The sequence below is a fragment of the Dermacentor silvarum genome, chromosome 10, assembly GCF_013339745.2.
Source record: "Dermacentor silvarum isolate Dsil-2018 chromosome 10, BIME_Dsil_1.4, whole genome shotgun sequence".
In the NCBI taxonomy this organism is placed as follows: Eukaryota; Metazoa; Arthropoda; class Arachnida; order Ixodida; family Ixodidae; genus Dermacentor; species Dermacentor silvarum.
Window position 1 is genome coordinate 154,557,256 of NC_051163.1, and position 13,359 is coordinate 154,570,614.

Genomic DNA, 13,359 nt, shown 5'->3' on the forward strand with positions numbered 1-13,359 from the left:
CACCCACACTTTTGTCCACACGTGCAAAGGTTCTGAAGGTCAATGCTGCGCCAGTGCGACATCGTTGGGTGAATAACCTTCGCCGTCTAGCACACAACCTTTGGAATGTGTGTGCGACGGCGGGTGATAAGTTGTATGAAGCCATGGCAGCAGGCGCTCGGCTGGCCGCATTTAACAGCACCGACGCGTTCAGTTTTCAGTAGTTGCCTGTTTACGCCATGAATTTCAATGGCAAAGAAGTTTAAGAAAAGCAGACACAGAAGAAAGACGCTGCTTTTGATGCTAGGTGAAACAATTCCACACTTCACCCTGAAAAACATTTCGACCATCCGGCCATATCTGCTGTATCAATGGCAGTCATTTATTTTGTTTTGATGTTCATCTTACCTATGTATTTATTATTCCAGCTTGCTCACATAAATGCCAGCGACACAAGAAGTTCGGAACATTTGCAACTTTATTAAAACGAATGAGTCGACAAGCTGAAATCGAGTACGTAATAGCTATGGAACGAACCAGAATAAAACGCTTCTTGGGTCGTATTTTGTATCTTCTTGCGGCAAAGACAGGAACCCCCCCCCCCCCCCCCCCAGAAAAAAAGAGAAAAAACAAAGTAAGATATCATGCCTGATGAGCTAGTCGTGTATGTTCTGGTGGCAAACTGCGCTAAGCACACGGCACACAACACGATGACGTCACGTCTTTGTATTTCTTGGTATCTGTCAGAAGGAAGGGAACACTCAAGCACGAGCAACATTTGCAAATACAGAAGCCCACACACCTATCGTCCACACCATTGAGCCATCGTTGCGTGTCTTGCCACAAGATACTGAGTGAATTACGAGGACATAGAGTACCGGTACCATATCCTAGGAGGACGTGACGGAGCTACGCGGTGTACTTTCATTCAGAGTGCCATGTTCGCTTGGCTCATTTGGGCTTCTAGCGGTGCCACTTGGAGGTCCCCAGCCCGTGGTGCCTCGTGTGGTGGGCGCTCAGCAGGCGCCCGTTCAGGAACTGCGCGGGGCACAGGCCGCACGGCAGCGTGCACACGCCCGTGTGCTGCCGCAGGTGCCACTCGAGCTCGAGCTTGCGCGCGAACAACTTGCCGCACTCGTCGCATCGGTAGGACAGCTCGGACGCGTGCTCCATGGCGTGGTCCACCTCGACGCTCCTGGTTGGCGTCGGCTTTTCGCACACGCTGCAATGGCTCTCGCTGGCCGGCTTCGGCTGCGGCTTCGGCTGCTTCCCGTTGCGTTCCTGTTCGCCTGCGACGCGTCAGAAAAGGAGGACGAAACCGTGTGACGGACACGCAACGATGGCTCAATGGCGTGGACGATAGGTGTACGTGGCATGTAGGTGTAGGTGATAGTTCTTTAAGTATGTGTGTTGCTTACAGTAAAGTTATGTGCAAGTAAGCGCTAGCTGTCCTGTATTTTTCCTTGCTTGTGTCTTCAGTCGTTTGCGCTGCCCCGTCAAGACGTTATTATGACGTCGTGCCGCGGAGCACGAGGATCGCGAGATCAATAGCTGGCCGCGTTGCGATGGCTACTGGGTGTATGAACGACGACATTTATGATGAGCCTGCGGATGGCGAAGTCGATACAGGTGTCTGCTTGTCGTAATTTGAACAGTCGTGGTCTCAGCTGACTGCAACGCATTGCACTCGATTAATGAAGGCCTCATTCAATAACAAGGCGGTTTGTCGGTCAGTAACCCACTTCCATTTGGATCACCGCAACATCATCAAGTGTTTCATTATCAACATCATCAACGCAGAGTGCTTGAAGCGTTATCGAAAATTACAAATTTTTTTGCAGCCGAGGTAATAAACCACTTACGTATTTCTTCTTCAGCGACATACTACGACAGAATATATCTCGTAGTCACCGATAGGCTTGCAACTTCCCTACCTAAAATTTAATCAGGCTTTGGGACCCATACTGCGATCAGGAAGAGGAACTGAGCTAATATTCAACAAAACATAAATTAGTGGGTTCTGCGTTCCAGATCCACGATCTGGGCAAAAGAGATGCTGTAAGAGGGGACCTCGGATTATTTTGATCGCGTGGGCAGTTATTACACTTGAGCAGTTCTCAAGATAAATGTCCCCAAACTAGCCCGTTTGTACATCCTTCTACTCTTCATCCTTCTACATCCTTCTACATCCTTCTAGGTTATTCAACGTGCAACCGTAGAACAGTAGAAGCGTTGTTGCACTGTCCTCCACTATGAATGCAGCCAGCAATCAAACCTTCGACCTTGCGCTGAGCGTCATGACCACAGAGCCACTGAGTCACGGCGGCGGGTCGTTTGCAAATGATATCTGTAATTAACCGATAGCTGTTGCTGCTCTAGCCGGTGTGAAATTGATAAATAAATGAGTGGATTATAACAAATCGTCTATACAGATGCACTTATAACGTCTTATCATCCTCTTATCCGTGTAACAATTTAATATTTTGGGGAAGCCAAAGGCACACTTATCGCGAACACTTTCAGTACAGTAAAAGATTAATCAATAAATATTTCGCGTGCTCCTTGCTCTACCCCGGGCCTGAACGCCCAGCTTCGTAAATCGAGAATCCCATGACGAGCACCAGATGCAAAGTCTACCCTCTCAGCCCGCCGCGGTGGCTTGGCGGCTATGGTGCTCCGCTGCTAAGCGCGAGGTCGCGGGATCGAATCCCAGCCGCAGCGGCCGCATTTCGATGGGGGCGAAATGCGAAAACGCCCGTGTACTTAGATTTAGGTGCACGTTAAAGAACCCCCAAGTGGTCAAAATTATTCCGGAGGAGTTTCCCACTACAGCATGCTTTACAACGAAATCGTGGTTTTTGGCACGTGAAACCACATATAGTTTATTAATTTTTTTGCACAGAGTATCTGCACCGCAGTTTGATATAAACAAGCCGCTTGGAAGTTCGATGCTACTTTAAGACCATTGATTTCGCTAATGACGGCCAGGGCTAGTTCGCCGTGCAGGCATTTGTGCTCTCCACACAGAGACGTACGTGAACTACGGTTGCATGCACTCACGGTTTCACCGGTAGCCAAATTAAAATTAAAAAAATGAAATAAGGCTAAATTCAAAAAAAAAATTCGGCAGAGACAATTAAAACTGATTACGTGTGGAAATGCGAAAGCATTATACCGTTTGTAGGCCTCGGAACGTCTTGAACGCACTCGTTTTATACACTCATGACACGGCGCCATCTGCTCCCTATTTGCTGCGCCATCTCGTGCCCAATGACGCACGCACTAGGCATACATTTAGTCAGCCAGAACCGTGGAGCCGCGTTGGCACCGAGGAAGCGTGTCTCGTCTCAAACTCCGAAGGCGGGCCCGGGTTCCATTCCCACCCAGACCGAAATGTACGATTTTTTTTCAAAGTAATTATTTAATTTGTTTACAGGAACATCCCTGAGAAATTTGGCGTTAATCCGAGAATTTTTTACGTGTTTTTACTCTTTGCGCCGTCGGCCATTTCTGGTACGATTTTTTCGGTCACACCGCCGGATTTTCGTGTAATGGGGCATACAACGATTTCGCATCAAAAATATCCAACTCAATTAACCAAGCCCTTACGGCTCTAGCATTTGCAATAAGGCGCACCACTCACCTACTGAAATGTATGGACTGCATGAGCGATACCGCGTTTACAGCGACGTTATGCAGGTCAAGTGAGAGCAGCGAACTGATGGCATTCAAGTCAGAGCAGCCGATTATTCTAATGGCCGCATGCTTGCGAAGCCATGTTGTCTTACTTACGCTTCCAAGACCACCAATTCTGGTAGCCCTTCTTCCGGAGGCGCTTCCGGGCGTAGCCCACGGCCTTCTCGATGTCACGGTGGCGTGCGGCCTGGCTCGCACTCAGTTGTTCTCGAGGGCGCGACGACGCTCTGGCATCTAGTTCTCTTTTCACAAGGACCATCTGCACAATGAACAGAACCAGCTTGTCATCTGAAAGATGCTAACGTGGAAGCACAACGTTCTGGGGGTAAACCCATCGTAACAGATACTGCAGGGGACTTTACCGTCCGCGTGACACTATCAAAGTGAGAACTTGGGGAGTCAGAGGAAACAAATGCACACATTGACTGAAAACATTGGAAATATTCAAAACCAAGATTTCGGACAATGCATCGACTAAAACTTTAGCCTCGATATGTCCGGATCGCTATCTCCTACGTGCCGTTCTCGAGGAGCTGCGAACCTGTTCGTAGGTACGACGTAGTTCTGTGCAGTCAGAAAACACACCAGAACACCGGCGTTTCGGGTTTACTGGTGCGTTTCAGCGATGGTACTTTTACTGTACACAATATAAGCTCAGTGAGTGGGAGACCGCCGCAACACCGGCTCTGAAACTCGCGTCTACTAATCACGGAGATGCGCTGCCTGCTCTGTCGTCGTTGTCGGATTTTATTGCGATAGCAATTATATGGGCACTCAAAGAGGATTTCTGCCGTAGCCGTCGCCGTGAGGTTCCGTATGACGTCAAACGGCGATGAAATCGTCGCCGCGCTCCGGACGCTGTATGTGCGAGTGAAAGCGCGCGAGGGACGTGCGCTTTCAATCTATATATAGTGCGCTTTCACTATATATATATATATATATATATATATATATATATATATATATATATAGAGAGAGAGAGAGAGAGAGAGAGAGAGAGAGCAAACGCGACTTCTTCTGTTGCGTGAAATGCCACGGGGGGATGGGAGAGAGGGAGGGAGGGCAGGCGACGTTTAGCTGCGGCACCAAATGCGTAGTTATATAAAAACGTTGCGAGGCGAGAAGGGGGTAAAGACTTTTGACGCTTCTCAGCAAGTGTCCCGTTCTGATCTCGTCGAAATAAAAATGTCGCAGTTTCAACCGAAAGGTGAAGCATCAGTTGCGATAGCAAATTAGTAGAGAGCTATACGGAGCAAGGATAGTAGCTTTAGCAGCTGTATAAACTTGGACATGCAGCAGCACCAGCAACGCGCAGAACTGTTGTCGACGCCGTCTGCGTATTGCCCGCGTTCGCACCGAACGTGCGCGGCGTTGGTGACCGTTGCGGGTGCTTCTGGGGGCGACTCGTAGGTTTTCGACGCGATCAAAATGGGACACTCGTCGAGCTGCGTCGGAAATCTTACCCACTTTTCTCGCCTCGCAACGTTTTTATAAAGATACGCATTTGGTGCCGCAGCTAAACGTCGCCTCGCCTCCCTCCCTCCCGTCCCCCCAAGGCCTTTCGCACGACGGGAAAAGTCACGTTTGCTCTTATATAGGGTACAGACGGAGTAAGGAGGAAGGAGACGCTTAATTTTGCAGCCTTTCAGGGAGCACGGCGCAGAACGCGCGTTTGCTCTCCGACGTGCGTTCGCTCCCCGTGAAAGCGCGCGTCCCTCGCGCCCTTTGACTCGCACATACAGCGTCCGGAGCGCGGCGACGATTTCATCGCCGTTGACGTCATACGGAACCTCACGACGACGGCGACGATGACGCCGACGGCAGAAATCCGCTTTGGAGTGTCCATATAATTGCTATCGCAATAAAAAGCCCCTGGGGTCGCGGGATCGAATCACGGCCACGGCGGCCGCACTTCGATGGGGGCGAAATACGAAAACACCCGTGTACATAGATTTAGGTATGCATGTTAAAGAAACCCAGGTGGTCCAAATTTCCGGACTACGGCGTGCCTCATAATCAGATCCGTGGTTTTGGCACGTAAAACCCCATAAATAAATTAAAAAAGCCCCTGGAAGAATATAAAGTAGCGCTAACTGCGCCCCTTCGCCTCTGCTTCCTCTCCTGGCAGCTGCAGCAGCGTCTCTAGGGTGTCCACAAGGAAACTACGAACGCGAGAGCCGCGAGCACGACCGGGCGAGTCCGGGCTCAACTGGCGCGCGTTCGCAAGTGCGGCAGCTGCGTCTCCGGCACCCATGGTACCATGGCACAGCAGGTCGGCATCACGAAACGCGCAGAGCCACCGTGCAAACAGGTTCTGACGCGGTTAACAAAACTAAGGAAGACGCCATGCCCCGACGAAGCAAACAAGAAAAAAAAAAAAAAAAAGAAAAGAAAAGAAACGAGTGGACACTCAAGGCGGCGCTTTCTCGACCTTCCGAAAACATAGTGCGTCACATTTGAAACCGTGCGTTTCTCAGCACCTCCGAGCTTGACCAGATGTTCTTTTCGGATGCAGTGGCGCTGCCTTCAGTAGCGTCAACGCTGAGAGCGTCTGAAACTCTGCATGCAAACGCACTGCGTCTGGCCCTGCTTGCTTGCGGGGATGGTTTTTGCTTGACGGTTTTGCTTGACGGATGGTTTTGCTTTCACTTGACTTAAATCTTCTATCACACACTTCCATGACACAGTGGTCACATACACTTCCATGACACAGTGTACCCCTAAATATTGAACAAGTCGTCACCGCACTATCGGCAGAAACTTCTCAGTTTAAAGAGCTTAAAAAATACCTTTCTTTTTCAAGAGCTATATGTCGTGCATCGACACACAATGCGAGCACTTCTCTTCGAGCACGACTGATTGAATACCGCATATTTTTACACTTTCAGGTGCGACACCAATCACGCCCCTTGTTTCTACATACATTCCATTGCCGTACTCATGACATTACCATTTCGCATGTTTCCTTCTCTCGAACCTCTCCCAATATACCGCTGCTGAACCGCACCGGCCCTGCTATGCCCTAGCGGGATAATTTCACGAGCCCATCTTTCCGGCCATGCGCCAGTCTCGACGAACTAACTTGGTTTACAATCTACAGAACGCACGGAAGAGGAGGTGCCTGCACGATTGGCACGAATGGTGCTACTTTATTTATTTTTCAGGGGCATATAGACTGCAGGGACTTCCTGCTGACTCACTCACCAACCTGCTGTTCCCATCCAGCTACCATCTCTCCGCACTACACAGTCTCGTGGAGTTCGTGGAGGCGAGTGGGATAGCAGCATCTCTTTATCTTTACCTCCTACTCCCCATCTCCCCTACGACGCTGCGCCGTGCTCCCTGATGGGCTTCAGAATTAAGCGCCTCTTCCTTATGTATAATAAACACCAGTAGTACTACTACTACTACTACTAGTAGTAGTAGTAGTAGTAGTAGTAGTAGTAGTAGTAGTAGGGGCTTTATCCCAAATTAGATAAGGCAACGCAGGTAGCATGGGGACGCTTACAAACATTGTCCTTTCCAAATCCTTATGTATTATCAAAGATAGATTCTGTGATGTAGAATCCGCAATGCAAATTCTGTCGCCAGACGGCCACATACCACATGGTCTGGACGTGCCAACAGAATCCGAAAATATCGGCCAAGCATAATCCGACGATTGTCGAGTGGGAGGCGATCCTGTCCAGCTCGGACGCAGAAGAGCAACAAGCCCTGGCCAACCGAGCCCGGACGGCGGCAAAAGCCAATGGTCTTCTGACTGGAGGTCCGACCACAAAACGACTATTAATTATCACTAATAAATGATTTATTCTTTCTCAGGGGCTTTACGTCGAAAACCTCCGAGCCACCCCCAGAGGCACCGGCAATAGTGACCAACGCCGCGCGCGTTCGGTGCGAACGCGGGCAAAACGCCGACGGCGTCGACAACATGTTCTGCGCGTTGCTGGTGCTGCTACCTGTCCAAGTTTATACAGCTGGTAAAACTACTACTCTTGCTCCGTATAGCTCTCTACTAATTTGCTATCGCAATTGATGCTTCGCCTTTTCGGGTGAAACTGCGACAGTTTTTATTTACATCGCGGCCGCCTTTAACGGCGCTAAAACGATAATTTCGTGAATCTCGTTCGTCGCCCTGGTTCACCGTGACTGACACTTTGTTTTGACACGTTCACCGAATATTATCGCTTTTCCCTGGAACAAGTAAGAGGCAAGTCGAGGTGTGTTCCGCACAACGGAAGTGAATAAATTTAAAGTCGAAGTTGTATTGCTCTAACCGAAGTACTGGTTTGTTTCTTGCGAAGCGAATAACCTAACAGCATACTCTTTAAAAATCTTTCTCAGATACGCGCCGATCAGACAACTGATACATCAAAGACGTTGAAGATGCATAAGCGAGTTATCCCGTCATGTTTGCTGGCTCAAGGCCTCGCTAAATCGCAGCAGCCACGCAGCGTTCAAGCGCGTTCCTGGCTGCGTGTTTCCACTGACGGCAACCCACGCAGCGTTGAAACGGAACGCGGCTAAGCGAACACACCGCCGCCTCACTAATTCCTAGCTGACCTCCAAAGTATGCCCCGTAAAAATTGACCCGAGAAGAAAAAAAATTAGTGATTACGGGCTAGAAAAGTAGCCGAGCGATTAAGTAATTGTATATTCGAATGTGGCAAGGCAAGTTTTACTTCAAAATATTGCAAATGCGTTTCAAAGAAAACCTTTGGGACTCTGGCTGTTCTTTGATTGATTGTGGTACGAAACAAGCCGCACGCCATCATTCCTCGCCGCACGAAAACGACTGTGGAATAATCATTAACCGAAGAGAAATGTCCTAACAGTTTTGCTGTAAAATTTCGGCAGTCTTACATTTGAATTTTCTTGAGCAATGCTGTGTGAATTTCCCCCTTCACTATCTGTACGTGCTTGCTAATTACTTGTCGAGAACGCTGCACAGTGTCAAAGAAATTAACACCAAGCAAGACTGAATAGGATAATTGCTGGGGGGAAGAATTACGCGCTAAATAATGCACCCTCCACTGAAAAAAATGTAAAAAAATAAAGGCCAGCTGCCCATGCCAACAGCTACTGAATGACCTTTATTATATATAACTCTACAGTCTTTAATGAGAGTGCACACTATTTCTGAGAAACTGTGCACTTTCGCGTGTCCTAGCGTGTGCGACCTAACATCGTCGCAAGGTCATGACCCCACTGCAATGGTGGTACAGGGCGAGGCGATCACAGTTACGTAATTCCCGCCCTTTCTCATCGTAGCATGTAAAATGCTTAAGTTAGCGTTAGTGCGAGACGCACGCATTTGCAAACGCGTTTGCATGAGCAATGCTCTACGGAGATTTGCCGTTAGCACCAGTGGCAGTGGGTGTTATTGACGCTGTACTGTAAACCATCGACAGGTTAGGACGTACATAGAGCTTTATCAACACGCGAGATGGCTATATTGCATATCCAGTAGAAGTGAAAGACGAGAACACCGAGTGTTGAAACGAAGTTATAGCGTATGGCAGACAGTTTGCGCACTTGTGTTCAACTTCTGGTGTCTCATGGCGCTTGGGCCAATAAAGATCATCTTCGAAAACGTTAATGCGATTAACTCCGCCAAGCAAACATGCACTGACCGCAACACATCTTCGGGGTTCCATCCTGGCACGCCGTTAAACAGAATCAAAGATGCTGTAAAGTTGCATTTCATGACTTGAATGCCTCAAAACCAGCGTGAGTACATTGGGATATATACGAGAATGCATACCTTTAGAAAATCGCTCGCTTGCATCGCTTCTGTGCTGTACGGCGTCGACGTGCTTCGCTGAAAACGTCGCGGGTGAAAAAGATGCCGCCGACTCTTTGGGGCCTTCTCCTCACCGGCGAAGCGCAGCGTCTGAAAACTGGCCAGCGCCGGTTCGGCTTGAAGTGAGAGAGACGCGAGCTGCGTCCTGTCGGCGTCTCGTGCGCCGGGTCTGCCTGCATGCACACGCCGACACGTAGAACCACAGACGCTGCAGCGCTTTCTTCGATGCGTTCGAATGCCCATGCACGAAACACAGCAGGCACAGCCAGGCAGATGGTGGGTTCGGAATGGTTGAGCTCAAACGTGTACAGCTCTGTTCTTATTACGCCAGCATCGTTTGGGCCTGAGGTGTGGCTTTCATCAGCGAATGCATAGAGTTTTATAGTGTGAAACTCTATGAGCGAATGGCTAAGTTCACGTTTGTGCGTTCATGCTCTGAACCGAACGCCATATATGGCGTTCGGTTCCATATAGTGCATTCCAGGACCACCACTTTCCTGCTTCATTAAAAAAAATTACACCATCTTCCCGAGGGGAACCATGGGCTGATGCGGAGCATCGCCGTCGTTATAACGGCGTTAATTACGTTGTTATTACGGTGTTATTAATGTTGTTAACTTGGCGTTATTACGTTTTACCTTCCTGCTTCACTAAAAAATACATAAAAAATAAAAGCAATGCGTGTATGTCGAGTCACTGAGGAAAAGTGCCACTGAAGCGTGACGTTCGGAAGCTGAGTGTCTTACCCACCGGGCTAAACTCCCACGCTCGCAGAAGGCGAATATATCTGAAACATATGAATGTGTTGTACCGCATAGTCTGTGTTGGTACGCAGAACAGACATATAAGCAGTAAATTAGTTGACAAGGATGATAAGGAGTGATGAGGGGTTATATGGGTCTGATCGCGGTTGATTATGGTTCGACACGGAGGGATAACGTTAGGGAGCCTACACGAAAGTGCTATTTTAGGGTGGTGACAAACACAAAAATTTGACCACTATTTACCGCCAAATTGGCTTAGTAGCCATTTTGATTTCCAATCTTGCTAGAAGTCACGGCGTAATCGCGTTATTTTTTTTAATTCGAAGCATTCTTGGCGAACATTTGCCACTTCGACACTACCTGTCTATCTAGCTGACACGTCTTGGTGCTCTCATGGTCGTTTCGTTAACTTGCTATGTACTAAAATTGGCATAGTGTGAGAAGAGTTTTTGACGAACATGAATGATAGGTCATGACATGCGTGTCATGCAGGTCATGAAACAGCCGCCTATGTGTTGGTGCTCTCATGGTCGTTTCGTTACCTTGTTATGCACCAAACTTGACATAGTATGACAAAAGTGTATCACAAACATAATTGATAGGTCATGACATGAATATCATGACATGTGTGTCATGTAGGTGATAAAACAGCCGCCTACGTCTTGGTGCTATCATGGTCGTTTCGTTAACTTGTTATGCACCAAAATTGGCATAGTATGACAAGAGTGTATAACAAACATAATTGATAGGTCATGGCATGAATATCATGACATGTGTGTCATGTAGGTGATGAAACAGCCGCCTACGTCTTGGTGCTATCATGGTCGTTTCGTTAACTTGTTATGCACCAAAATTGACATAGTATGACAAGAGTTTACCACAAACATAATTGATAGGTCATGGCATGAATATCATGACATGTGTGTCATGTAGGTGATGAAACAGCCGCCTACGTATTGGTGCTATCAAGGTCGTTTCGTTAACTTGTTATGCACCAAACTTGACATAGTATGACAAAAGTGTATCACATAATTGATAGGTCATGACATGAATATCATGACATGTGTGTCATGTAGGTGATGAAACAGCCGCCTACGTCTTGGTGCTATCATGGTCGTTTCGTTAACTTGTTATGCACCAAACTTGACATAGTATGACAAGAGTGTATCACAAACATAATTGATAGGTCATGACATGAATATCATGACATGTGTGTCATGTAGGTGATGAAACAGCCGCCTACGCGTTGGTGCGGTCATGGTCGTTTCGTTAACTTGTTGTGCACCAAAATTGACATAGTATGACAAGAGTGTATCACAAACATAATTGATAGGTCATGGCATGAATATCGTGACATGTGTGTCATGTGGGTGATGAAACAGCCGCCTACGTCTTGGTGCTATCATGGTCGTTTCGTTAACTTGTTATGCACCAAACTTGACATAGTATGACAAAAGTGTATCACAAACATAATTGATAGGTCATGACATGAATATCATGACATGTCTGTCATGTAGGTGATGAAACAGCCGCCTATGTGTTGGTGCTCTCATGGTCGTTTCGTTAACTTGTTATGCACCAAATTGACATAGTATGACAAGAGTTTTACCACAAACTAATTGATAGGTCATGACATGAATACATGACATGTGTGTCATGTAGGTGATGAAACAGCCGCCTACGTCTTGGTGCTATCATGGTCGTTCGTTAACTTGTTATGCACCAAAATTGGCATAGTATGACAAGAGTGTATCACAAACATAATTGATAAGTCATGGCATGAATATCATGACATGTGTGTCATGTAGGTGATGAAACAGCCGCCTACGTCTTGGTGCTATCATGGTCGTTTCGTTAACTTGTTATGCACCAAAATTGACATAGTATGACAAGAGTGTACCACAAACATAATTGATAAGTCATGACATGAATATTATGACATGTGTGTCATGTAGGTGATGAAACAGCCGCATACGCGTTGGTGCTCTCATGGTAGTTTCGTTAACTTGTTATGCACCAAAATTGACATAGTAGGACAAGAGTGTATCACAAAAGGGGTCAGGCAAGGAGACACAATCTCTCCAATGCTATTCACTGCATGCTTAGAAGAAGTATTCAAGCTCTTAGACTGGAAAGGATTAGGAGTGAGAATCGATGGCGAATATCTCAGCAACCTTCGGTTTGCAGATGACATTGTCCTATTGAGCAACAATGGAGAGGAATTACAACAAATGATTGAGGACCTTCATTGAGAAAGTGCAAGAATTGGGTTGAAGATGAATATGCAGAAGACAAAGATAATGTTCAATAGCCTGGCAAGGGAACAAGAATTCAGGATCGCCAGTCAGCCTCTAGAATCTGTAAATGAATATGTTTATCTAGGTCAATTACTCACAGGGGACCCTGATCATGAGAAAGAAATTTACAGAAGAATAAAATTAGGTTGGAGTGCATACGGCAGGCATTGCCAAATCCTGACTGGGAGCTTACCACTGTCGTTGAAAAGAAAAGTGTACAATCATTGCATTCTACCGGTGCTAACATACGGGGCAGAAACTTGACATAAGTATGACAAAAGTGTATCACAAAAACATAATTGATAGGGTCATGACATGAATATCATGACATGTTGTCATGGTAGGTGATGAACAGCCGCCTACCGTTGGTGGCTATCATGGTCGTTTCGTTAACTTGTGATGCACCAAACTTGACATAGTATGACAAAAGTGTATCAAAACATAATTGATAGGTCATGACATGAATATCATGACATGTGTGTCATGTAGGGTGATGAAACAGCCGCCTACGTCTTGGTGCGATCATGGTCGTTTCGTTAACTTGTTTATGCACCAAATTGACATAGTATGACAAGAGTGTACCACAAACATAATTGATAGGTCATGACATGAATATCATGACATGTGTGTCATGTAGGTGATGAAACAGCCGCCTACGTCTTGGTGCTACCATGGTCGTTTCGTTAACTTGTTATGCACCAAAATTGGCATAGTATGACAAGAGTGTATCACAAACATAATTGATAGGTCATGGCATGAATATCATGACATGTGTGTCATGTAGGTGATGAAACAGCCGCCTACGTCTTGGTGCTATCAT

General features: G+C 47.0%; 1 protein-coding gene across 2 annotated transcripts; it reads right to left on the bottom strand.

The window, feature by feature from the left end:
* Window positions 1–571: 571 nt before the first annotated feature.
* LOC125940553 (zinc finger protein 551-like) lies at window positions 572–9,756 on the bottom strand. Of its 2 annotated transcripts, XR_007463748.1 has the most exons (4): window positions 9,440–9,756; window positions 3,772–3,934; window positions 831–1,268; window positions 575–781 (listed from the first exon to the last, which is right to left on the bottom strand). XR_007463748.1 is itself a non-coding variant. In XM_049656854.1 (3 exons), exons 1-3 carry the CDS (start codon window positions 9,719–9,721, stop codon window positions 943–945), a joined length of 771 nt encoding a protein of 256 aa, XP_049512811.1. In that variant the 5' UTR covers window positions 9,722–9,756; the 3' UTR covers window positions 572–942. The 2 variants fall into 2 exon arrangements, 1 of the variants encoding a protein (XP_049512811.1); XM_049656854.1 differs by having other exon boundaries at window positions 572–1,268.
* Between the last annotated feature and the right edge of the window lie 3,603 nt (window positions 9,757–13,359).

Coding starts and splice junctions, on each gene's coding strand:
- LOC125940553 (XM_049656854.1), bottom strand. CDS start 9,721: ATGGGCATTCGAACGCATCGAAGAAAGCGCTGCAGCGTCTGTGGTTCT. Junction 3,935..9,439: donor AAGCGAGCGATTTTCTAAAG/GTATGCATTCTC, acceptor TTCATTGTGCAG/ATGGTCCTTGTGAAAAGAGA. Junction 1,269..3,771: donor GAATTGGTGGTCTTGGAAGC/GTAAGTAAGACA, acceptor GACGCGTCGCAG/GCGAACAGGAACGCAACGGG.